The sequence below is a fragment of the Pteronotus mesoamericanus genome, unplaced genomic scaffold (assembly GCF_021234165.1).
Source record: "Pteronotus mesoamericanus isolate MK-2021 breed Mesoamerican mustached bat unplaced genomic scaffold, CSHL_Meso_final contig_22, whole genome shotgun sequence".
Classification (NCBI taxonomy): domain Eukaryota; kingdom Metazoa; phylum Chordata; class Mammalia; order Chiroptera; family Mormoopidae; genus Pteronotus; species Pteronotus mesoamericanus.
Window position 1 is genome coordinate 2,938,218 of NW_026555090.1, and position 26,852 is coordinate 2,965,069.

At 44.6% G+C, this 26,852-nt stretch overlaps 1 protein-coding gene across 3 annotated transcripts in view; it reads left to right on the forward strand.

Moving 5' to 3' along the window:
• Positions 1–26,852, forward strand: part of SPECC1 (sperm antigen with calponin homology and coiled-coil domains 1) — a 282,358-nt gene that overhangs the window by 119,726 nt on the left and 135,780 nt on the right. Inside the window, exon 1 of one of the 3 annotated variants that reach the window (XM_054571172.1) lies at positions 22,425–22,502. The exons of the other annotated variants lie outside the window; for them this stretch is intronic. Within the exon in view, the coding sequence (XP_054427147.1) occupies positions 22,463–22,502 (40 nt within the window). The 5' untranslated portion in view covers positions 22,425–22,462. Of the gene's footprint in view, positions 1–22,424; positions 22,503–26,852 lie in introns of those variants that run through there. 3 annotated transcript variants of the gene reach the window in all.

Below are 26,852 nucleotides of genomic sequence, written 5' to 3' on the forward strand. Positions count from 1 at the left end.
TGGTACCTCAGTAGGTGGGACTGATGCTCAGGATGGACAGAATCCCTGCTGATTTTCACAGCCAGTTGCTTTGGAGGCTTCTCTTCCTGGCCTTATTGCTCCAGTCTGGGAACCTGGTGTGGGGCTGCAATGCCTTGCTCCTCAGTGGATCCTCTACAGCTGAGCTAGCCCTCGAGTTCTCAACCAGCACACCTGGTGAGGGGCCCGCTGGGTTCATGTTTCAGCCTCTCCCAGCAGTCTCCAGGTGCTGCTTCTTCATGCCCTTAGTCATAGCACTTCTGTTCAGCTGGTCTTGAGATGGTTCTCCACGTTTATTGTTCTTTCATTTAGTTGTAATTTTGATGTGGTCGTGAGAAGAAACAAGCACAGCATTTACCTACTCCACCATCTCACTGATGAATACATTTTGTTGTAAAAAATAACATTTCAGATTCAGTATTTTCATTTTCTATTTTTTTCTACATTTAATTCATTTTTTTTATTGTGGTATGAGTATTTAGCATGAGATCTACCCTCTTAACAAATTTTTAAGCATATAACACAATATTGTTAACTGTAGACAGTGTTGTACCCCAGATCTCTAGAACTTTTTCATCTCACACGACAGAAACTCTATACCCACTGAACAGCAACTCCGATTTTCCCCCTTTCCCCAGACCCTGGTCACCACCATTCTACTCTGCTTCTATACAGAGAAGATTGTGACTATTTTAGGGACCTCATATACAGGCAGTCACACAGAATTTGCCCTCCCATGACTGGCTTACTTACTGGGCATAATGTCCTCAAGGTTCACCCATGATGTATCACATGTGGAAATTCCTTTTTTTTTTAAGACTGAATAATATTCTATTCCATGCATATACCACATTTTCTCTTTTTTTTAGGAATACGGAATTGGAATTTTTTATTTGGTAAAATTCAGAATGCATCATATAACTTAGGGGCCATAAGAGAGAAGCATGTAAAAGTGATGAGTGGTAAAAGCAGAACCTAAAACACAGTGACACTGATGACAAGCACATTCAGAGGTGATGCGATGGGGCAAAACGAAGTTCTACCCATTCCTTCTGTGTCAAACATGGAAGGGCACAAAAATAAAACAATTTTGCCAAAAGTAAAGAAGATCCTTTTAATTTTTAGACATGGGTTACTTAGAGGGGGTAAAGCTCTTAAAATACTTGGAACCAGGTATTTGAATTCCCAAGTAGTTTAATAAACTTACAGTCAAGTGATACTTTATCATATATGCTACTTTTACATGGAAATAAATTCTTGATGCCTTTAAAATTTGTAAGTCCCACAAATACTTCAGTTATGAAGATATTACAAGTGGCTAGAAAGATTATATGAGATCTCAAAGTAAGAAAACTGGAGGAAAGTATATAATAAAAGGCTTCACAAAGATGAAGAATGACTGTTAGAATCTTCATCAAAAATAATTTTTTTTAGGTCCAAGGTTCAAGTTTGTTTGAAACCTTGAGCCGTCCAACATCAACAAGATACCATTTGTGGATGTTCTTTTCCATAAGCCGGTGAGCCCCCATCCTGTGAGGGGCCAGTGTTGGAAAGAGGAGTTTTGTGATATCTGCACCCAGTCCCAGCTCGGTACATTGTCAGCTGTTTCCCTCGATTCACTTGCAGTGGGCGATGCATGAAGTCCTGAAGCTTTCCCAGTCCTGCAGTCATGAAAAGTGTACCCAGTTCATCTTCTGTGAAGAAGTGAAGTCTGGGGCTGTCACTTCTCAGGTGGAAATTTTCGGATAGACACTGGCCTTTTTAAAACCCAGGCTGAGCCATGTCCTGGCAGCCATCATCTCGAAGCATCACCCCGCAGGCTGCAGAAGGCTGCTCGGCCTCTTGCTAGCCTCCTGCACCTTGTCTGGAACAACTGCTGAACGAACAAATAGCATGAGGAGGATGATATCAAGGCTATCCCCGGAAACTGGGTAGTTCCTGTCTTCACCACACAAAAAGTGAACAAAGCCAAAACACCGAGAAAGATCGGTCAAATGCTGAATTTGTCTGGCCCAGTTGGATCATTGTCAGTTTGTAAAATTGGAAAGACTGTTTCCGACACCAGAGTCAACCCTCAGTGTGCCAACCCTGAGTGTCCGGTAGGTGGTTGAAGGCCCAGGACCCTCATGGGCACAGATTTCCACGAGCACTGAGTTTCTGAGTTACAGCCTCTCCCACAGGAAGACGCTGCTGGAAGAACCTCTTGTGCTGTTCTCCTGTTACCAAACGAGGTCCCCCTTCAGTGCTCCTGTGTCCGGGCCCTTCCCTCCGGGGATCCTCTGAGAGCCAACTTGTCCAGGGGTTGTGGTTTTGGCTGGGTGCCAGCTCTGGGAAAGCAGTGAAAAGCCAATGTCTGTCCTTGAAAAACCCGTTTTTGTGGATTTTGTAGGAGTCATTCTAATATTCGTGGGCATCAATCTCAGCATCAGCTCTGGGCAACACACTTAGTGTCCTGGGACCCACATTTCTTTCACTGGCTTCCCTGGGCTCACTCGCTGGGCACTGTTCTCCCGACTCTCCACTCTGCCTCAGGGGCCTGCTCTCCCGACCACCCCCTCGCCGGCCCCCCCGCCACCCCCGCCCCGTGGTCCCAGGCCCCCTGGTGGAGACGCGCCGAGCGCTCGGGAACCAGACACCACTGGCCTCAGGGGGCGCCCTTTCAGAACCATGTTTTCTTTATCCCATCATCAGTGGTGGGCCAGGAATGAGTGTTAATTTTGGGTGGTGTCTGAAATAACCCCAGTGTGAGGAGCTTTTGAACGTGGTACTGATGTTAGTGAAGTCCTGGGTTCTTAGCTGCTTGATACGCCCAGTGGTTTCATGGCCCTGCATTTCCCAGCAGTATGTGGCCGGCCAGTCAGGCGCTTGGAGTGGTGCCAGGCTTTTCTCGGGCTTCGTGCAGAGGCACAAGGTGCGCGCTGGTTTGGGTTTCGAGGTCCCAGGGTCCTCCCGGGGAGACTGTGGCTCAGGGAGCTGAGAGGGCTCCCTGCGCTTCCGCTGAGAAGGCTGGCTGTTTTGCAGCCTTTCCATCCAGAAGCCCAGCTGTCTCCCGGTGCTGTGCATCTTCTTTTTGTCTTTCCATAAAGTTTGCTTTCTCCTCCTCCTCCTTCTTTTTGTTTGTTGAATTTATGCCTAGATTGTATACTTTTAGTGCTGTTGTGCACGGGATTCCTTAGTCATTGTATTTTTTTAAAAATATGGAAAGCTTCATGAATTTGCATATCATCTCTATGCTAATCTCTATGTCATTCCAATTTTAGAGTATGTGCTGCTGAAGTGATCGCTCATATTTTTAATTAGACATTTCTCAAATATTTAATTTGTCACTTACTCATTCTCTTACTGGTACTCATGGTTTTCAGCTGATTCTCACATGTTTTCCAAGTGGACAGTTACAACAGCTACAGTTAGAACAATTCCAGGAGTTGTACCCTTCATCTCTGATGCACGCTGTGCTGTGTTTGTGTGGGTTGCCTGTGTTGTGTTAAATGCTACTGATGCCCTTGTTTTACTGTTTTTGGTGTTTCACCATGAAATAGGATGCAGAAGTTTGGGTGAGATATTTTTTGATGTCCAACTCTTCTCCTATTTTCTAAGAGGTGTTGTTAGCACCGGATGATGGATTTATTAAATGCCCCTATGCATTCTGTTATTACTTTGATTATTGCTTTTCTTTTTATTTTGGTGTCTCATTCAGGAAATTCAAATATGTGTATGTCTGGTTTCCTGGGTATGTCTTCCACCACATCTCATATTTTTTTTTATTACTTTCATTCATCCTCTGATTTTTAAAAAGTTTCTCATCTAATATGCTTTGCTTTGCATTTTTTAATTTCCACTCTAGTCTAATTTCTTTGATCTCAAATTGGTCCTTCTTAGTGCCTTCTTCCTCTGGCTTCATAGCTATAAAAGCTCCCTAAATTTCAGTGAGGATGCAGAGTAGAGAAGGGTGAAATTTCCTGTTCCTTCTGACAACTTTGCTTCATGCATGCACGTTTGCATGGTTCCTCAGATGGTTCATCCTTTTATGAACGGCCGTCACTTTCCTTGTAGATCTAGTGATGTTTCCAGGACCGTCCACAGAGGGAAGTCTGTGTTTGTCCAGAATAGGACACTGAAAGGGATTTCATAGTAGAGGATTGCATTTAGGAATATCAGGGCATATCTTTTATGTCCAAACTAAAGGAAGAAGGAAAAGAATTTGCATTGGCCAGCAGGAGAGCGGGGGCGGGGCGGGGGGGGGCGACACAAAAGCCTAAGGTAAGTTTTGCACTTTACTTTGTTGTTGTTGTTTTGGCGGCTGCCTGAAGGTGGCGTTATCCTCCTCTTCTGCTTGCAGGACTGGCGTTGTTATTAGCGGGCTGCGGCTTCTGCTGTTTTTAGCCGGTAGCTGTTGATACTAGCTGGCCTCAGTAACTTCCTCATGCTTACCTTTTCAAGCGAAATGTAGTCAAGAAGAAAAAAAAATAATGTAATGCCCTACCTATAAATGTAGAGGCGAAATAAAAGGAACAGAAATTGTAATAAAATAACACATTTTAATGTGTTAATGCTGGAAGCTGACTGCCCTAGAAGACAGATGCTTAGAGAAAGGACTAATGCTACAAAAGGGACCCAGCGCCAGGGGTACAAATCTGGGGACGCAGGGGGCAGGGGTAGTGGCAGGGACTGTCCACACCTGTGACTTCCTGCATTGCTGACAACTCAGGGTCACTTTCTGAGCAACACAAAGTGCTGTCTTCCCTTGATGTGATTTACATGTTAGTTACATTCCCTGTAAATTCAGTGTATAATTGTGTAAAAACTGGTTTTGTGTTTCTGTGTAAAATAGGATTAGATTCTGGACTCAGTCATTATAAACAGTTTTTTGTTTTTACCTTCAGGGACGCTGGCCTATCCTAAGAAAGGGTGAGCTGTGGGAAGCAGGCACACGCCTGGCATTTACAGGACCCAGGGCAAGAATACACATGAGGACACACTATTTGTTTGCAGTGTTCTGATCAGTGATTAAATATACGACTAATGAATATGAAGTTTCAGGGATTTGGGATGACCTATTAGATTGTGGGTTTGATGAAAATAGTATTCTTGCTTATTTTTATTGTTTTTTATCAGTAATAAGTGAATTTTGTGTGGCAAATTTCATTTTTATTTTTTATTTTCAGCTTTTTTCCCCTGAGTTCCATGTTAGCATTTTCTAATTTCTATCACTTCATGATTTGTAATCACTCTCAAGGAGAAAAAAAAAAGTGGTGGTATTCAAGGTGAATGATTTTTATTTAAATTTTCATCAAAATGTAAAGTCAATACAGTATACAGGTTGAAAATATATTTATATGGCTTTTAATTCAACTTTAAATTTTGCAATAATTGAAGATCCACATACAGTTGTAAGAAATTATAGAGAAAGAGTCCCCTGCACCCTTTACCCAGGTTCCCAATGGTAACACTTTGCAAGAAGGTAGCACAGCAACCACAGCCAGGATGGTGACATTGACGCAGGCCGGTCACGGGACGGGACGTTCCGGTTGCCGCAGGTCCCTCCGGTGGCCCTTGTACAGCCACACCCACTCCCCTCTAACTGCAGCCGCTCCTTAGCCCCCGGCAACCACTAACCTGTTTTCCATTTCTACAATTTGTTGTTTCAAGGGTGTTATGAAAATGGAATCATGCAGCATGTAAACTGTTTGGACTGGCTTTTTCCACTAAGCAGAATTCTCCAGACACTACCCCAGGTCACTGTGTACATTAGGAGTGTGCTCCTTTCTTGTTTTTTCATACTATTTCACGGTGTGGATGTACCCCAATTTAAGTATTCTCCATGAATCTGGGTGGTTTCCAGTTTTTTTGCTATTATGGCTAAAGTTGTTATAAACGCTCATGTACAGGTGTTTGTGTAGACATTCTGTGGAAGCATTTTTCTGGGAAAAATGCCAAGAAGTGCAAGTGCCAGGTCATGGAGTGATTGCATGTTTAGTTTTTTTAAAAACTGCCACAGGGTGTCCCCAGAGTGGCTAGGCCATTTTCCACCCCGTAGGCCATCTCATATGAGTGGGCCGGTTTTCAGCATCCCTGCCAGCGTGAGGTGTGTAATCGCTTTTTAATCTTAGCCATTGGGATAGATGTGTAGTGATATTTCATTATAGTTTTATTTTATATTTCCTGATGGCTAAGGGTGTTCAAAGTCTCTTCATGAGCTTTTTTGTCACCTGCATATCCTCAGTGAAATGTTTGTGTCATTTACTCTTCTCTTTATTTGGATTATGTTTTTATTTTTACTGTTGAGTTCAGTGAATTATTTATATGTTCTAGATACTAGTTCTTTATTGGATACATGGTTTGCAAATACTTTCTCCCAGTCTGTACTTCTGTCTTTTTATCCTCATCACAGGGTCTTTCGCAGACCAAAACTCTTTAATTTGATGAAGTTCAGTGTTCAGTTTTTGCATTTATGGGTCATGCTTTTGATGTTAAGTTTAAGAACTCTTTACCTAGCTCTAGACCTTGAAGATTTTCTTCTGTGTTTTTTTTTTCTTAAAGTGTTACAGTTTTACATCTTGCATTTAAGCACGGGAGCCATTTTAGTTAATTTTTCTATAATTTGTAAAACTTAGGTCAAGGTTCACTTTTTTACCTTTTCATTGAATTTACTGAGGTGACGCTGGTTAACAAAAGTGCACAGGTTCCAGGTGCACAGTTCTACAGCGCCTGATCTGTAAACTGTCGTGCAGTCACCACCTCAAGTCAAGTCTCCGTCCGTCACCATTTACCCCACCTGTGCCCTCCTCCAAGTGCCACCACCCCCTCCCCACTCAACAGTCACCACACTGCTGTCCATGCCCATGAGTTTTTTTCTCTGTTTTGCTCAAACCCTCCACCCCTCAGCCACCCACCCCAGCAGCTGTCAGCTTGCTCTCTATGAGTTTCTCTCTATTTTGCTTTTAGTTCATTTTGTCTATTAGATTCCACATATGAGTAAATCATATAGCACTTGTCTTTCTCTGACTGGCTTATTTCACTTAACATAATGTTCTCTAGGTCCATCCATGGTGTCACAAAAGGTAAGATTTTCTTCTTTTTTATGGCCGAGTAATATTCCGTTATGTAAATGTACCACAAATTTTTTAATTCATGCATCTACTGATGGGCACTTGGGCTACATCCAAATCTTGGCTATTGTAAATAATGCTGCAGGTAACATAGGGGTGCATATATTCTTTTGAATTAGTGTTTTGGGTTTCTTTGGATAAATACCCAGAAGTGGAATTGCTGGGTCATAAGGCAGTTTCATTTTTAATTTCTTGAGGAAACTCCACACTGTTTTCCACAGTGGCTGCACCAGTCTGCATTCCCACCAACAGTGCACAGGGGTTCCCTTTTCCACACATCCTCACCAGCACTTGTTTGTTGATTTATTAATGATGGCCACTCTGACAGGTGTGAGGTGGTATTTCATTGTGGTTCTAATTCACATTCCTCTGATGGTTAGTGATGTTGAGCATCTTTTCATATGTCTGTTGGCCATCTGTATGTCCACTTTGGGGAGGTGTCTACTTAAGTTCATTGCCCATATTTTTAATTGAATTGTTTGGGTTTTTTTGGTATTGAGTTATAGAAGTTCTTTATAGATTTTGAATATTAACCCCTTATCACATGTATCAGTGAATATGTTCTCCATTTCAGTGAGTTTTCTTTTTGTTGATGGTTTCCTTTGCTGTGCAAGAACTTTTTAGTTTGATGTAGTCCCATTTGTTTATTTTTTTCTTTTGTTTCCCTTGCTCAAAGATATATATCAGAAAAAATATTGCTATGAGAAATATCTGTGATTTTACTATCTATATTATCTTCCATTTTATTTTTATTAACTCTATTTGTTTGTTGCTTTTCTCCTCCTCCCCTACTTCCCCCTCCTCCCCCTCTTCCTCTTTTCTCTTCTTCTCATTCTTTTTCCTCCTCTTCAAGAAGACCCTTCAATATTTCTCATAATACTGGTTTGATGGTAACAAACTCTTTTATGTTTTTCTTGTCAGGGAAGCTCTTTCTTTCCTTCAATTTTAAATAATAGCCTTGCTGGGTAAAGTAGCCTTGGTTGTAGGTCCTTGCTCTTCATCACTTTGACTATTTCATGCCAGTCCCTTCTGGCCTGAAATGTTTCTATTGAGAACTCAGCTGACCCTCTTATAGCAGCTCCCCTGTAGGTAACTTTCTTTCTCTTGTGGCTTTTAAGATTCTCTCTCTGTCTTTAACCTTTGCCATTTTAATTATGATATGTCTTGGTCTGGACCTCTTTGGGTCTATCTTGTTTGAGACTCTCTGCATTTCCTGGACTTGTGTGTCTTTTTCCTTCATCAGGTTAGGAAAGTTTTCTTCATTATTTCTTCAAATACTTCTCAATCCCTTGCTCCCTTGTTTGATGTGGATGTTGTGATGCTTCATGTTGTCCCAACAGTCCCTTAAACTATCCTCATTTGGGGGGATTTTTTTTTATTGTTTTGCTGTTCTGATTGGGTGTCTTTTTCTTCATTGTCTTACAAATCACTGATTTGATCCTCTGTTTCATCTAACCTACTCTTTATTCCTTCCAGTGTATTCTTCATTTCACATAGTGTATTCTTAATTTTTTACTGTTTTTTACTGTTTCTTATGGTTTTTATGTCCTATTTCATGTTGTTGAGCACCCTTATAACCATTACTTTGAACTCTGTATCTGATAAATTGCTTGCCTCCTTTTCACTTAGCTCTTTTTCTGGAGCTTTCTTTTGCTGTTTCATTTGGGGCCTGTTTCTTTGTGTCTCCATTTTGGCTGCATCTTTGTGTTTATTCCTATGTATTAGATAGATCTGCTGTGACTTTTGGTCTTTGTGGAGTGACCTTATGCAGTAGGTGTCCTGTGGGGCTCAGTGTGCAGTCTTCTTGATCACCTGAGCTGGGTGCTTCAGGAATGTTCCTTATGTGGCTTATTTGAGCCCTTTTATTGTAATTGAGTCTTGATTGCCATTAGCCCATTCGTGCGTGAGATCAACCCTTAGGCTGGCCGACTGTGAGAAGCAACCCCAACCACGGTGCATGAACTGCTATGCAGGTGCTGATCACATGATGCAGAATTTGCCTTAGCAGGGATTGGTGCCTGCTGAGATCTCCCTTTGGATATGCCACATATGAAGTTAATTGGATCCTGCTCTGATGTTGTCTGAAGCTGGCCACTGTGTGTGTTGGCTCTGGTCTCTTAGGAGGGAATCTGATGCAGCCAAAGGAAGACTCTGCCTGTGCGTGGCCCTGTGCAGCCTGGAAGGCACAAAGCAATCAGTTTGTGGCTGCCTCTGTGGGTCTGGGTGCACGTGGGAAGGACCAGGCTGCACACCGAGCCCGGCTTTTACCAGCACCAGCCTGGGGGAGGTCAGCAAAAGTCCCAAGGCATTCCAATGAAATTAGAGATTTGTCTCTGCGTGCCTCCACCTGCTGGCTTCCGGTTAGGCTCAGTCACCGAAAGAGCCTCTGGCTGTACTACTCAGCAGTTTGTAAGCTCTAGGGCGAGAGGGAGTACGGAAGGTGGGGCCATGGCCTTTCCCCAGGCTGATGCCACAGGGAAGAGAGTGTTCCGCCCCCGAAAGATGGTGCCTGAGGTCTGGGAGAATGACTCTGCATAGTGATCCTGGTGGCTGCTCCTTCACCTCCCCCCACAGAGACACAAACCCCAGCCTCTCCTCATCTGACCATTCTGCTCCCTTTGAGGTGCTGTGAACCCCTGTTGAGGTGCTGTGAATGAAATTTTGTGCATTGACACTTTAAGAGAGTACCTGTGTCTCAGCAGACTCCCACCTCTCCCTGATGGACTGAAGCCCCACTGCTTTTCACAGCCAGATGTTATGTGGGTGCCTCTTTCCGGCTTTCGTGTTCTGGGCTGGGGAGCCCAGCTTGGTGTTGAGCTCCGGCGCTTCTCAGACAGAACCCCCTGCCTCTGCTGAGATATCCCTTCGGAACCTCAGCTGCTGCATGTAGTAGCAGGGTCAGCCCTTTTCATGTCTCCGCCCTTCCTACCAGTCTCGATGTGGCCTTTTCTGTAAATCCTTGGTTATAAGACTTATCTTCAGCTAGTGTTCAGTTGGTTATTCACCATGATTATTCTATAATTTAGTTGTAATTCCAGTTTGGTCCTGGGAGGAGATGATTATAGCTTCTACCTCCTCCGCTGCCACCTTGCATTCCTTCACTTTTTTGCTATGGATCCAGTTGCTCCAGCATCATTTGTTGAAAATGGTATACTTTTTCCATTGCATCATTTTCGCACCTTTGTTAAAAATCAATTGGACATATTTGTTTGGGTTTATTTCTGTGCTCTCTGTTTTGTACCTTTGACCTGTGTGTCTGTCCCTCTGCCAATAGCTCATGATCTCGATTATTGTGGCTATATAATAAGTCTTGAAATCAGGTAGACTCTTCAACATTATTTTTTTTCCAAAAATAATATTTTTTCTAGTTTAGTTGTTTTTCTTCTTTACTTACCATAAAAATTTTAGAATAATATTATCTATGTTTACAAAAAAAATCTTCTGGGAATTGACATCTTTATTATGTTGAGTTTTTTAAATATATAAACATGGCATGTCTCTCCATTTATTTAGATCTTCTTTGATTTCTTTCGTCAGCACTTTGTCATTTTCAGCACACAAATCCTGCACTTCTTTCTTTAGGTTTACACTAATTGTTTCTAGCAATTGTAAATATTATGTTATTATATTTTGAATTTTCATGTTCATTGCTAGAATATTAAAGTGCAATTGATTTTTATATGTCTATCTTGTATCTTGTGAGGTTATTGGAATCACATATAACTTAGTTCTTGAAGTTTTTTTCTTTAGATTCTTTGAGATGTTCTAAGTACACAAGCATGTCTTCTACAAGTAGGGACAGTTTTAATTCTTCACTTTGGATCTGTCTGCCTTTTATTTTATTTTCTTGCCTATTGTTTAGGCCTTCTTAACACAAAGTGCTAAGATTGGACATATTTGCCTTGTTCTAATCCTAGGTAGAGAGCATTCAATTTTTCACCATTAAGTATAACGTTAGCTGTCAGGTTTTTGTAGGTGCTCTTTATCAAGCTGAGGAATTTCCTCTCTGTCCTATTTTTTGTAAGATTTTTTTCTGAGGAATTTACCTCTATTTCAATATTTATCATGAATGAATATTGAGTTTGGTCATGTGCTCTTTCTGCATTGATTGATATGATCATGGAATTTTTCTTTTCTTGCCTGTTCCTATGATGAATGACACTGATTGCTTTTTCACATATGGAACTTGCCTTGCACCCCTTAAATACCATGTAGTCATGGTGTATGATTCTTTTTACATGTTGCTGAATTATTTGCTAATCCTTTATTAAAGATTTTTGCATCTATATTCATAAGGATCTGTAGTTTTCTTTTTGGTATTGTTTTTAGTATCAGAATAATACTACTTTATAACATGATTTGGGAAGTGTTCTCAACTCTTCTAATTTCTGGGAGAAATTGTGTAAAGTTGGTGTTAATTCTTCATGGGACATTGGTAGAATTCTCCAGTGAAATTTTCTGAGCTTGGAGATTTTTTTCAGGGGAGAGAGTTTTAAAAATTACAAATTTAAATTTCTTTAATAGTTATATGGTTATGCAAATGACTCACTTCATGGGTATGCTGTGTTTTTAAGCAATTGGTCCATTTCTTCTAAGTTGTCAAATTTATGTGTCTGGAGTTATTTGGAGTCTTCCCTTTTATATTCTGAGCTGCAGGGTCTATAGTGATACCACATTTCATTTCACTTTGGTGATCTGTATTTTCTCTGTTTTTCTTTGTCTCGCTAGAGGTTTGTCAATTTTATTGATCTTATTAAAAACTATCTCTTTGTTTCCTTAACTATTCTCTATTGTTTTTCTGTTTTCAATTTCACTGATTTTTTCATCTTACCTTTATTATTTCCTTATCTTTAAAATGAAGTACATTTTACCCATCTCCTAGGGTTATCTGAATTAAGTGAAATGACGTGTAAGAACCTAGAGCAGAACCTGAATTGTAGATATTTATAAAATGTGATTTTTTTTCACCCCTCAAACTATCTTCCTTAATAGAGCCCCCTACTTAGAAATTATAATAGTTAAAAAAAATGTGCAGGGGGTACCCAGAAAACCCAGAATTATCTTCTGGAAGGCGGGCCCCTTGCAGTACAGGCTTCCCCTGCTTGGTGACCGTTCTAGGAACCCATCTGCATCAGTGCACCAGCTGGCGCTGTTGTGAGAGGCTGCATTCGGCTTCAGTAAATCTTTTTTTGAAGACTCTTTCAATGCCTTTGCCCATTTCATGATGAGTGATTTACGAGCGCCGTGCTGAGTGTTCAGCGGTTTGTGACCAGAAATGACATAACTGCAGCGCCCCACCCTCCCTATTCACCAGATCTCGCCCCACGTGACTTTTTTTTGTTTCCCTGGATAAAAGTCCTCCAAAGGAAAAGTTTTGCTGATGTAGAAGAGGTGAAACAAAAAATGCAGTACTAAAAGGCATCAAAGTAAATGAATTCAAAAACTAATTTGAGCAGTGGGAAAAAAGTCTCGATAGTTGTATTGCATCAGATGGAGAGTACTTTGAAGGTGACTGAAGTTTAAACATGTAAGAATAAATACACAATTTTTACAAATAAATTCTGGGGTTTATTGGGTCCCCCCATATATGTACTAGTGTCTGTAATACCTTGCCCAGAGATCCAGAGATTTGGGCTTTGATTTCTTAAGATATGTTTTTTTCCCCCCTTAGAATCACATATGACTCATGTCTGAATTTATAAATAAACAAAAATTTAAAAATAAAAAGAATTGTTTAATATTGCAAAATGTTTCTTAGCCACTTTGACAACCATTGCCAATATTGGGGGAATTCATGAGTACTCCAGACCACCTTTTGGGACTTGAAGAAAAGAAAGAAAATGGAAAATGTACCCTTGGCACTTCTGGCCAAATGTAAGAAACTGTTGATTCACTGTATCTGAAACAACAGATTTGACAAGTCAATCCTTCGTGCCAGCGCTTGTCCAGGCCCTTCCTGGCTTAGCACCCTCACTCCGAGTCAGACGCCGTTCCTTCGTGGGCAGCAGGGCAACCCACAGAGGTTCACAGCGGGAACACAGTCCCTTTTGTCTCGAGGACGTGGAAGAGATGTGACGTGTCTCCCCGGGTCCCAGACGGTATCATTCGTCCCAGGAGATGGTTAGGGTTGCCAGTCTCACTGTGAGCACACGTACCTAATACAGCTTCCACACATATGTTTATACGTTACATATACTTCTGTAGCATATTAACACATAACATATGTGTATTTTATATACATGCCTTCTTCATTTCTGTATTTGTAAACTATCTTCTCTGATACTGAGAAACATGGCTGTCGTTAGCCTCAATTTATGTACTTATTTATTCAATGTAGCCAGGATCTGCAACCACCCTGCCGCCTCCACCCACCTCCCCACCCTCACCCCCGGGCCTCCCGGCCCACCAGCCTGTGCGCCTGCATGGCCCCTCACCGGCTTCACTGCCCCACATCTCGGCGGCCATGCTGACCCTTCTGCTCTGGGAAGAGAAGGAAAGATGGGCCCAGGAGCTTTTTCCCCCCTTTTTTCTCATAAGGAGCTTTCTTAATATCGTGCATCATAAAGCCAATTAAATGCGGTTCTTTCTTCTAGTTGTTTGCATTCTTGAAAAGCAGGATCTCCAGGCTTCTTTGATGAAAAAGAGTTACTTTTCATTGCTCAAAAATGTTGAGATATTGAATGATCAAGGCAAGATGTGTGCGGTGCTCTCTGGGGTGGCCCCGGAGGGCGGGGTGCTGCAGGGCCGCTGCGCTCAGGTGCTGTCTTGCGGCCAGGGCCCGCGTCCGCTGCGAAGGGCCAGCCTGCTGGAGGGCGCGCGCTGCTGCGCACCCATCCTGCCAGCTTCCCGTGAGTCATCCCTGTGCATTTTGCACTGTGAGGCATCGCACAGAAAGTGGACCAGCAAACATTCAACACATTTATCAGCTAGATTTATATTTTTAAAATGTGGAGGGTTGAGAGGACATTTTGTGAAATAATTTTTTTAAGAAAAATAAAGTGTGGAATTTTTAATGGTTTAAATTTATACCCTTTCATGTATGAAAGAATTTGAGAACTCTTATAGAGATAAATGCATGAATTTAAAAAGAAAATAAGCAAGGCCGTGGGAAAAACAGAAAAATCAGGAGCCAGAAGGAAAAGCATACAGAGGTGGGCTGCCCAGTCGTAGGCTGCTCGTTTGGTGCCGAATCTCTTAGAAACCAGGGGAAAGAGGGAACCCCGATTCGTGGTGGCAAGATGAAAGGAGCCAGTTACTAATGAAACACACGAGTCTTCCTGGGACTGAAACATAAAAAATAGTCTCCCTTAGGAATCTGAAGGGAGCAAGGGATTTGATACTATAAAATCAATGAAGTCATTATATAAAGCAAATAAAATGTAGCTGAACGCCCCACTAGCACCCAATAGGTTAAAGCTTTCTCTTTAATTACTCTTAAGACATTCATACATTTAGACTCTCTCTGCAGTATGGAATCAAAAATACGGCATTAGACTTCAGCGTAGGTAAAGTTACTCCCATGCCAGGAGAGAGGATCGGACTATGTATCAGAGTAATAAAGCTTAAATGAACTTCAGGGATGGTGATATTGTGTTATCAATGACGGATGCTTCTGTTAACAACTAACTGGTGTCTAGTAACTGAAGTGTCAAGATGCACCATAAGTGCGGCTGGGACCAGCTTCTTTTCTTAAATGTATGTCTTAATTTATTTTATTCTACAAGAATGAGCATGAGTGTTGCTCTTTTATTTCAGGCTGATTCACGGTCGGAATGATGTGGCCCATACCAGCACCCTAGGCTTTATTGTGGAAGAGGAGAAGAGGGAAGGAAATATAGGTTCCCACCATAGAACAAGTTTTATGTTTCAGAAGGAAGTTCTGTGTTTCTGGTTCTGTGATGACACCAGTTCTGGAATCATCACGTTAGATGGAAGGGTAACCCAGTTCTTGAACTTGGCCATAACCTTCAGCAATGTTCAGGTGCCTCAGTGGAGAACATGCTAAGATCTGCTCTCTTATGCTGCTTTTCCTGTCTGCCAACACACTGTGGATTTTCGGTGTTGTATTCCCTCTTCCTGAAAATTTGTTTGGATGACTGAGCTTGCCATTGAAATGTCTTTGCTTGCATATTGATTTCCATGTCAAAAATAAATTTAATACTGTGGAAAGTATTTTCCCTAAGCAAATTACAGTACAGATGGTCAGTGTAGAAATATGAAACGTTGATACTTCCCCACCCCGCAATTGAACTTGCTCAGATTTTCTTAATGCTGTTTGGATGAGATGCTCATCTTTATTTCATCAGTCCCAAAAGACAGCCCCATTGTGGTGGTTTTGTTATGTGGGGATTAGTTTTGGAACACTCGGTCAAAAGATTTATAATAAATTTAATCTACATGTACTTGATAATCCATGTGTGGGGATGACATCAGGAACTACATATGGCGGCGATGCCGGAGCAGTGGAAAACAAGCTTTGGACGCGGTCAGTGGAGTGACAAGACTGTAGGAAAGGTTGCGAAGGAGGACACAGACCTAGCTTTGTTCCGCCCTTCCTGTCGCATCCCAGCTCTGTGACCGTCATTAACCCGCCTCCCCCAGCACTCCTACTGTTACGAGTAGCTGTCTGGGGATTCGGAAATGAAAGCAGGTAGGTGGAAGGAGACCTGGAGCTGCTTGGCTTGTTCTCAGTGCTTTTCCCTGGTCTACTCACGCCAGCTCCTGGTGGTATCTGCGTGTCATTTTAGGCGTTTACAAACCATTCCTTTAAAATTTTGTTCTATCAAACTCTAGTCTTTGGTCAGGTAAAACTTTTAAAACTTTATTTAATTTTTGAATAGGTAACACAATTCACATGGTTCAGGGTGTAAAGGGCACAGTGAAAAGTTTTGCTCCCAACCCTTCGAGCAGCCACCTGTTGACCCTGCCTGGCAGTCTGGCCTCCCCTCAGGGCTGCCTGGCGTGCAGGGAAGCCAGCGTGCGTCCTCTTCCCTTCCTGTATGCATGTGGTGGCCGTTCTGCACAGGTGCTTTTTCTCTGCATATTTCATGTCAAAGAGGCTCTTCATTCTGGTTTACATCTTCCTGGCTTTGTTTCATCATTTCTCAGTGGTAGCAGTTCATGGCCTTACTCGCCAGTTATCGCAGCATTGGGGGTTGTAATTTCCTGGGCCAGGAAATTGAGGCTCATCGGGTGATTCTCTTGGACATTAGTTTCCTCCTACTGCCTGTACAGGGCATAGTCCATTTTGGAGTATACATGCACGGGAGAAGACGGAAATACAGGTAGAGCTGCAAGAACAGCTAGGTGGCTTTTGTCCTTAAATTTTCAATACGCCTCAGCTCCTTTTCAGGATTAGCTCTCCAGACCACTTTCTGAGAGATTTCAGCCAACCTCATATTCAGCCATGGCTATCTGTCCCTTTTTCAGTTTTTATACACGCCCCCATGCTCACCCAGGCGCTCTGAGGACAGTGCGTACAGTTGCTTTAGGAACCTCTGCCAGTGTCCGTTATCCTCTGGGGTCCGAGTCTCCCCCTGGGCAAAGCCTCATGTGCGACTCTGCACAAGGTGCTCAGCCTCTCGGACTGCATTTCCTTCTGTGTGAGGTTGATCACACCCATCTCAGGAGTTGTCCAGATGCAGTGGAACGGCATTTGTGAGGAACCAAAATGGAGATACGTTGCAGAACCGGAAATGGAGATATTTTATAAAATGTGAGTTTCCTCTCAAACCATCTTCCTAAACAGAGTCTCCTTCTTAGTAATTACGACAATTAAAAAAAAATCCGTCTGTCTTAGACTCTGGGGCATCTTGCTTTCCTAAGATGGCACTTTTTTTTCTCCACAAGTTTTCATCACTTGCACTTTGTCAACTAGTTCTTTTTCTGGTCAAAATTAAACTTTTCCTTTTGGTTCTAAGAGGTAAAATTAGAGCCAGGTTTTGACTTAATATATGGAAAAATGTTCTAATAGCCACAGAATTTCAGAGAGGTGTGTTGCTACCGGAAAGACTTCCCTGTTATCACTACAGAGGTATTCATCCTACGCTGAGCAACTCCTTAGTGGAGATGCTGTGGGGTGACAGGATTAGAAGATCTTCTTTGGAGTCCTTTCTAACTCTGAAGGTGCTGCTCTCAAGGTCAAAGACCTTTTCTTTGATATCTTCTCTTGTCTCCTTCCCTGTGGGAGACACTACCCCAGGCCCTAGGGTTACCAGACAGACAAAGTTCCTGATGACTCCCAAACCTGCACCTCTGCCCCAACCTGCACCCTGAGTTCTGGAAACACTCCACCTGTTCGCTGAAAATGCCTGGTGGTGGTTCTGCATGTGTGTTCGTCCGCTTGTTCCTTTAACAAGTATTTAGAGTGCCTACTGTTTTCTAACCATCTTTCTAGGTGCTAGGGATGCAGCAATTAACAGAACAGTGGAAGCCCCTGCTCTCCTGGATTTTACATTGCGTTCTCACTGAATTGTTTAAATGAAACTCACCAGCCTCGTTGCAGAGTTGCTTGATTGCTTCCATTAGCATCTGGATTTAGCATGACTGCAGTGCTATTTTTCTGCCACCTAGATAAATTCTCTTGTCACTTCTGTCACCTTCCTTTCCTTTAATGTGTAATTGTCTTTTTCAGCTGCACCTTTTCCACTTCTCATTTCCTCTGGGTTCCGCTGACCCCACCCAGTGTAGCATCTCTCTCCTAAAGCACAGAGGTGTCCTGGCTGGAATTGCGCAGCTATAAATGTTCACTTTATACTCTGGTCCTGTGAGGTTGTGATCAGTTTGGGTCAATTAATTGACAAAGTTGGTTAAATCAGGGAATCCTAAAAAATGTAACATGTATACTTGAAACATTTTATTTTCACCTAAAACATACAAGTACATATTTACTCACCCATCAGGCCAAAGTATATTCTTAGAGCTGACCTGTTGATTAGGGTCCCTTAACCTCTTTCCACGCTTGTAATACATATTCCATGATTTTCAGTTTTTATTTCTTAAACAGGAGCAAGAATTTAGGTACTTCAGAAGAAGACTATATGCAGAATCTTTTCACGTGTTTATGAATATTTCCCTAATCTTTTATAGTTGCTTCACACATTTTAAATTTAATTTATTATTATTATCTTTTAGTGAGAGAGGGAAAGTGAGGACGGAAGGGAGGGAGAGAAACAGGGATTGGCTGCCTCCTGCATGCGTCTGACCAGGGGCCAAACCTGCAACCCAGGCATGTGCCCCAGCCGGGAATCAGACTGGTGGCCTCTCAGTGTGTCGGCAAGGTCCCGCCAATGGAGTCACACCAGTCAGGGCTGCACATTTTTCAATGACTCACCTTCAGTGAGTCTTTTCAAAGCATTTCGTGTGGCTTTTGAAGAAACTGTGTCTCTCTTTGTGCTCATTTCAGTGGTTTACAAATAATTAAGTTACGTAAATAAATTCACTAGTACAACTAACGTAAACAGGTTGGGAACAGACACTTGACTCTGTAAGCGGACAACGCCAGTGATGGGAGCAGAGGCACACAGCGGATCTGGAGAGGCATAGCCAACCAGCAGTGTCCATCTTGCCCCGCGTGTTAGTATGTGTTATTAAAATGGGACGTGTTGGTCATTTTGGCTATCTGTAAAATGTTGCGTGGAGGGTGTGTAAGAAAGCAGGGTTTGTATCGCCAGAGTAATGTTTCTAAATCACAGCTTAGGAAGACCGCCTCCTCCGCTCCAACGCCTCCCGGCTCTCCTCGCGGCCGAGGAGCCAGGGCAAGCCTCTGCCTGGAGGCAGCAAGGCCCCACTGCAGCCCTTCTCAGTCCTCCGTGTGTGCCTTCAGCTCCAGTCCTGGGCCACAGGGAGACTTATTCTTTGAACACGCTCAGGACTGTTTCACAATAAAGCCCTTGTTCACCCTGATGAACAAAGACTCGGCCCTGCTGCTGGAGCTGCTCGTCAGGGGTGCGCATGTCCCGGCCAGGCACCTCCCTCCCACGGCCCCTCCTGCCACTCTGGACACTGACAGAAAGGCTGTCCACCGGGAAAGGACAGCTCAAAGCAGCACCTCCTTCATAAAGCCTTTCCTGATCTCACAGCAGGACGTGCCTTTCCTGTTCAGAGATCTTCTGTAGCACTGCATTTGCATTTCTGCTCAGATGTTTAGTATCCCACCTTGAACTATGTCTGCTTCCTGTCTTAAAAACTCTGTTGCTTTGGGTGGAACCCAGTGTGTTGGCTCTGCTGGCAACACACGCAATAGGCAGGCACACCCTGAGTGTGGCTGAGGGCTCTCTTTTTTCCCTTTATCTCGTCTTCTTCAAAGCCCTTGTCTTTCTGTCCTTTATTCCTGGCAGCGAGCCTCTGGTCCTGCCCCCCCCCCACTTCTTCATTCATGCTAATTGACTCAGAGTGAGGATGGGGCTCTTTTTAGTCTGGAAATAATAGGTGATCTTAGAGCCTCATCCATTTATCTCTCCTGACTTAAAAAAAGCCCCCCAAAACACAGCTCTATTGAAGTATAATTTACGTATGATAAAATTTACCCATGTAAAATGTGCAATTCAATGATTTTTAGCAAATTTACCAAGTTATAACTATCCATAATTAAGTTTTAAAACAATCCCATCACCTTTTAAAGATACCTTGTCCCACCCCCAGCCACTGCCTGTTTTACCCCCAGCTCCAGGTAACCGCTGTTTTCTGTCTTTATAGATCCTCCCTTGACTTTTCCTGTCACTTTCTCAGCATCGGGGTGTTTTTTTTAGACCAAACTACATGCTATTTGCCAGAAGGACTTTCTTTTGATTCAGTTACTAATCTTTGTTACCCTCTTGTTCTCTTTCTTCTCATGGTCAAATTACTTTTGGTTTTCTTTATGTGAATCTGGTATCTATTTGGCAAATTCACCTTTGGCTTGTTAAGAAATTTGAAGTTTCTCCACCTTCTTTTGAATGGTGTCATGTACAAAACAGATATTGAATTTTATTTATTGAATAGAGCAATCTAAGCCCCTCTAAGGCATGGAAAAATCTCATCTCTTGTTATACTCAGTGAAGTGGCACATAAAGCCATTTTAATTATTATTTTTGTAAGACATAATTTTTGGTAAAAATGACATTGGTTTTATTAAAATGATCAATGCTTGATAGCTTAAAATTTTCAGATAATGAAGAGTACAGAGAAAGTTAAAGCATGATCCAGAACACCAACTCTCAGAAGCAAACAGTGTTAAGCAATCAATGGTGATTATCTTTCCAGTCATCACCCTCAGCAGTGATAAAGCTATAAAGACACTTATTGATATAGTTGCCAAGTTGGGGAGGCTGCTTTGGTTGTCATAGGGATCCAAGCCAGACATGGGCATCGTTGAGAAGAGGCCTGTTGCTCTCACGAACCTCGTCCTCTAGAGGAGAGACAATAAACCAGTAAACAAGTGCACATGTGATACGCTACATGGGGGTCGACAAAGCCAACTGCATGTGTTGAAGAAGGTCTGGTTTACAATTTAATGTGGTGCAACAAGAGAAGCCCCTCTTAATTACAATGACATGTGACCAGAGACCTGAGAAGTGAGAGGGCCCGAACCATACAGCCTATGCAATAATGCGGGAACGGAGGAATGGAGGGGGAGAGCATTCCAGGCAGAAGGAACAGCCAGTGCAAAGGACTTTTGGTGGGATCATGCTTCACTTATTTGAGGAAGAGCAAGAAGGCCACTGTAACAAGATCAATAGGGGGAAAGTGAGTCCACTGATGGAGGGCCCGGGTGCGGGAGGAAGATTATTCAGGGCCTTGGAGGCCATTGTACGGGTTTTGGGTTTTCCTCCCAATGACACAGAAAGCCATTAGAGAGCATTGTAAGTGAGGTGTGATATGATTTGACCTAGGTTTTAGAAGCATCACTGTCATGTGATGATTAGACTACGGAGAGGCCGGGACAGAGGCAGGGGCTGTTCAGGAGGCGGTTGCAGTAATCCTGATAGGAGAGGACCATGGCTCGGACCTGCCGGCAGCAGTGGACGCGTGGTGAGAAGTGCTGAGATAGGGTGGCATTTACTATACATATTCCAACATAGTCCATCTATGGAGGTGGAGAAGACTGCATGAAACATCTGTGGGAGAAAAACTAAGAATTTGGTTTTGTTCCAGTTAAATTGGAGATGCCTATTAAGACATCTCAGCGGAGCGTCAAGAAGGTAGCTGGGTACATGAATCTGGAGCTCAGAAGAGGGGACCAGAAATACACTGGCGGTATTTGAAAGCCACAAGATTGTCGTGATGGCCACGTTAGAGGAGAGATGGCCAGGTTGGACACAGGGGTGGCCGAGCGTTAGGGCGCCAAGGGGGCTGGAGGTCAAGGAGGAGCGGAGAGAGCAGGACCCGGCGCCGAGGGGAGGCGACCCAGGATGCGGGGAGAACTAGGCGAGCGCGGGGTCCGGAAGCCCGCGAGTCGGCCGCCGCCGCGGGGAGTCGCGGGCGGCACAGGGCGGCCTGAGGCGCAGAGAGGCGCAGAGAGGCGCGTGGGAACCGAGGCGGGCGGCCGCGCTCCGGTGCCGCGGGAGGCCGAGCCGGCCATTCCCCTCTGGATTTCATTAGATAGCCTTCACAGCAAGGTTCAGTTCTAAGTGCTTCTGTAAGATTAACTAGGAAAGTTTGGAGTAATTTTCATAACTTAGTCATTTCTGATAACAGTTACCACTTAAGACTGGAGTGGATTTTTATGAGCGGTGGTTACCTTCTTGGATAATCGGCAGTCTTTGTGAAAGCGTTATTTTCTTCACCTCCTCCTCGGGACTTGCTGGTTCGCCCCCTGATGCATTCACTTTCCCCCAGAACAGTCATTACGTGCCTGTCCTGTGCCAACCCGAGGTTTTCCCTGTCCTCGCAGATCTAATTCAACGCGCAGGAGATCGCCTGTCAGGTGGCGCTCGGCCGCAGCTTCCGGCAGTGGGATTTTTCCAGCCGCGTCCAGCCGCAGTGCTCAGCGCCCGCCCGGGACGCCCGGAGTCCGCCAGCGGGGCGCCCCCACGCCTGGGAGGTGCTCGGGACTCTGCCGAGCGCCCGCAGAGGAGGAGGGCGGGCCGCATGCAGATCAGGGTGGGCGGGCCGCGCCTGGCGGGCGGTGCGGACCGAGGTGGGCGGGCGGTATGCAGATAGGGGGCGGGGCCCGCCTGCGCGGCTCGGAGCCGCTCCGCGGGCGGCCGCCGGGGACTGGAAGGCGCCCGGCCCTTTCTTTGACTGGAGCGGACCCGCCGGACGCAGCTGCCTCGCCAGCGGAGCCGGCGCGAGCTGCCGCGCGCTGGACACCGTGTCCGAGGCAGGCCAGCCGGCCGCTGCCGAGTCGGCTGAGCATGGGCAACCACTCGGGGCGGCCTGAGGATCCCGAACCAGGTTGGTGCGGTGGGCGGGGGTCGCGCCGCGCCCCCTCCCTGGCCGGGCGCCCTTCCCCCACCCGCCTCCCGGGCCGGCGGCAGCCTCGCTGCGTGCGGGCGCCGAGGGGGCGAATGGAAAGGTGAAGTTCCCGGGATGTGAGTCTTGCCTTTGGAATGTGCTAATGGGGTTGTGAAATTACCTGTGCTGCTCCGTGATAAGGAAATGCCGCTCACTATAAACAGGGACCTGGAAGCCCTGCGTCCGCCTGGACGCTGCGAGGGGGGCGGGAAGGGGCGCGCAGGCCGGTCGGGCGGGGGTCTTCCGTACGGACTTTAGGCTGGACTCCGACCTGATCCTCTTGTCTGCCGCCTGGAGAGAGGATCTCGTCTGCCGCGTGTAGGCAGTTCTTGCAGATTGTCTAGGCATTTGCCACGGAAAGTGTGCCTCGGCGGTCGTTTTCTGGCTCATTGTCCGTTTTGCAGCGCATCATTTGCATATCACACACTTTCTCGGGTCCCGTGGAGGGTGATGACCCATCAGCAGACTGTTACTCATGGTCAGACCAAGAGCTTGATTGAGACTGATTCCTACTCAGAATAGCCTGTGCTTATTCTGGGATACCGAACAACTTCTCCGGTTTATAAAATTTTTATTTTCTCAGAAATTAAGCGAGCTTGTTGGAGAGTCAGCTGGGCTCTGTTTTTCATCCTGGCCTCCAGCACAGATTTAGACGCTGATAACCACAGGGTTGTATTTAAAAAACAAAACAGAACGTTTCTATACTGTCCCATAAAGCAAATGAGATTTAATTTAGCCTCAAAAATTGCGTCTTGGCCGACTGGGGGGAGTCGTAATGCAGGAGTCCTGGGGTGGCAGGTGACAAGTATGTTTTCTACGACAGAGCCAGAACTCTAAAAAATTTTATAAGGGAGTAACTTTTAAATTTGAGTTTGAATGAGGAAATGAGGTTCTGAGAAATGGAGCAGTTTGTCCTAGTGACATTCCTTGAACTCGCCTCCCAGGGCCTCCGCGGCGGTCTTGGCATGGAGGCCAGGCACGCGTGGGCCGCATCCCTGGGGCCGGGCTGAGCTGCGGTGGGGCCGCCCTGGCGGTTGTGGTACGTCGGACTGCGAACACCAGGATCGGAAGCTTTGCCACAGGGGAAGTCTGTGAAGGAAGGTTTTAGAGATGGGGTTACTGCATAGATTACGTAGGGGTTACTCTAGACTGCACAGCACTTACCCAAACTTCTTCGGGCAGAATAACCAGTATTTGCAAAAGAATGTCTTTGTCATGAACAGCCCTGTGATGAACTATTAGGTAAATGATATGTAACAGTTCAGAAACAGCTTTCGTTAGTGCACAACCGCGCGGGTATTGTGAAGACCCCTGTGTATTATTATTTCCTTTGTGTCAAAATTGGGAAGAGACTGTCTGTCCCCGTTCTTGGAGCTTTGAAGTGTTACTTGGGTGCTTGTGTTCCAATTTCTAAGTGACCGTGCTTTTTAACGCTAATGGATAGGAGACGAAAAGGAGGCTTTTATGCCACTGACTTATTTCCTTGCATTTTTCAGAGTGCCTATCATATCATCTCAGAATGGAAACTCAGTCTCATTTGCTGCAAATAAGACTAGAAAATCTTAGGAAAGACTTTGAATGCTGGACTCTAGTTTGTTGAAAGTATGAGTGTAATTTTAACTGGTCTCCGTGCTATAGTGAAATGCATAGAATGCATCAGTGAGGTCCTCGAAATTAGAGTTTTGGTAAACATTAAGGTGTCTGCTCTGCTTTGGGGGCTGGAGCAGGCAGCTGTGCCCTGGACCAGATCAGAAGCGCTGCCGCGGGCCGCCAGCGCAGGGCCCAGGGCGCAGCGCTGCGGGGGAGGGGCAGGAGAAGCAGGCTGGGTGGGGCGGCGCTGCCGTCCAGGCTAGATTTTCACAGTTTCTGCGTTGTGTCGGTTTTGTTCTTTGAGACACAGACCCTTAAACAGAATTAGGAGTGAATGAGGTTTATTACACAGTAATTTCCTGAGAAACACAAAGTGGATGAGAGGCAGAATCTGGTTAGGAAGACTGTACCAGTGGTGTCCAGCCTGCAGCCCATGGCCGCATGCAGCTCAGAAGGGCAATGAATGCGGTCCGACATAAAATCATACATTTGTTTCCCTAAAACATTATGAGATTTTTTTGTGATTACGCATCGCAGTGTATTTAATGTATGGCCCAAGACAACTCTTCTTCCAGTGTGTCCCAGAGACGCTGAAAGGTCGGACACCCCCATTCCACAATGCAGCCCAACACTTGGGAAAGGAAACAGGGAGGCGGCAGGTTGGGGCAAGGAGAGCCTCAGAGAACGATGCAGATCTGCAGAGATCGTGGCCCGCTGACTGGACGGCCTCAGAGCAGGCTGCCCGTTAGAGGAGGCCCAGGTTGGGCAGGAGTGGCCAGGCCTAGTCCTCTTGCTGTGGTCAGTCACTGCTGGAGGCTGCCTGGAAAGAGCATGCCTTCAGCTTAAAATCCAGATTGTGTCCTGGGATCCTGGGGTCCAGCTGGAGAGTCTGCTAACTGCAGTCCTTGCAGCTGAGTGCCAGCTTCTTTCTCCAGTAGAGATTCAAGTGACACACCTCATGGCTGGCTTCCACAGGACCTCAGTTTCTTGGGCAGGAGTGGGGGTGGTCTATTTAAATGGTAAATGAGGTAGTAAAATTCCCATCTCAGACCTCCCCCTTTGGCTTAAAAGAGCTGAAATTGCCTGGTCTCATCCAGATGGAAGCCCCTCTTTCCCCCTGGGGTGCACCTGAAGCTCAGACCTGCTCTCAGCTGCCGCCTCTTTTCTAGCCCTGGAATTGGCTGTGGGAGCAGCAAGATTCCTCTTTGGTGGTGTCTACGAACCTCTGAGTTGGGTCACTGTGACTTTATTGTGGGATTGCAGAATGGGCAGGGGAAATGGGTCAAGTAGAAGACATGAATGTTTACATGAATGCTAGAGTTAGAACATGTTGATGAGAACATCTCTTTCCAGAAGGTCCTAGTGAACCATCCTTCAGTTTCTAACCAGGGTGTCAGCGTTTGCATTGTCAGAGAGGGCTGCTGGGTAGTGTTGTGCAGGTTGTGCGCTGTTCAAAGGCCTCTGGGAAAAGAGGTGAGTGGGCCCCGCTGGGATTGTTTCATTCCAGAGGAAGGGCTGCCATTTTGCACTTTTGCCTTTTTATAGTCACACAGAGGTGCCCAGTACGCCAAAGAGGTCTTAGTAGAAGGTGAGCTTAGAAGAAGGCTTTCCCCACTGTTACTGCTATAGCTCCTTACTCTTTGGTTTAAATTTTCATGTATGTGTTTAAACAGTGTCTTCAAGTAATATGAAACAAAAATAAAAGCTTCTTCCCATACTTCCTTAGGTCCTACTCTGTATTCGTTATAGGTAATGCTGTGGTTAAAGAGGAATCCCAAAATAGCCATCAAAAGCTGATTTTTTCCACACGTCATAGTCTAGTGTGCGTTGGTGGCAGTCTGGGAGTTACAGGCGTTAGAGACTCAGGCTGGGGAATGGGCCTTCAGTGCCTGGCGCCCAGGTTGCACAGGGTCTGCGAGCAATCAAGAGAGTGGAACAGGCTTGTGGGGGATCCCGCAGGAGGTTTCAGGCGCGTGGCCTGGACGCTGTGCAGACAGTTTTCACCCACATCCCACTGGCCTCCGCAGTCGCGTAGCCTCGCCTGGATGCTGAGTGACTGGAAAAGGTCTCTGTGGAGTCCCAAGCAGAGGACAACATGGATGGGTTCTGGTGAATGCCTCATCTCTTGCCGGACATGACTACTCTCAACGATATTTGTGTCAATATTTTATTACAAAAGTTTTAATCAGAAATTGAGAGACACGTATAGTAAATAGCCAGTCACATACCCACCACCGAGATTCTGCAATTAACATTTTGCTGTATTTGCTTTATTCATATATCTGTCTATCTAGTTGTTCCTCTCTCCATCCATCAGTCCATCTTATTTTTATAGGCATTTCAAAGAAATAGTGGTTATCAGATAATTCTATGTTATATGCTGTATCTATACTATTCTGATTTATTGACTTTCGAGGCTATCTACCAGCCATTATTCTGAAAGTTGAGGAATTAAGCACATTTTTGCTACTACATTCCTCTCCTCTGCCATTTTTGCAAGTCATACTTAAGTTTCACCTTAGTATGGTAAAATGATAATGATGCAATACAGGTGATGGAGATATCACTGTAAATTTTTTTTCAGGTTTTCTATGTGAAATTTTTACTTTAAAAACTTAAAAATTTTAAGGAAATCTTTTACCACTTACTACCTGTATTTCTTGACTAATCAACTTGCCTAGGTAAACGAGGATCTGATTT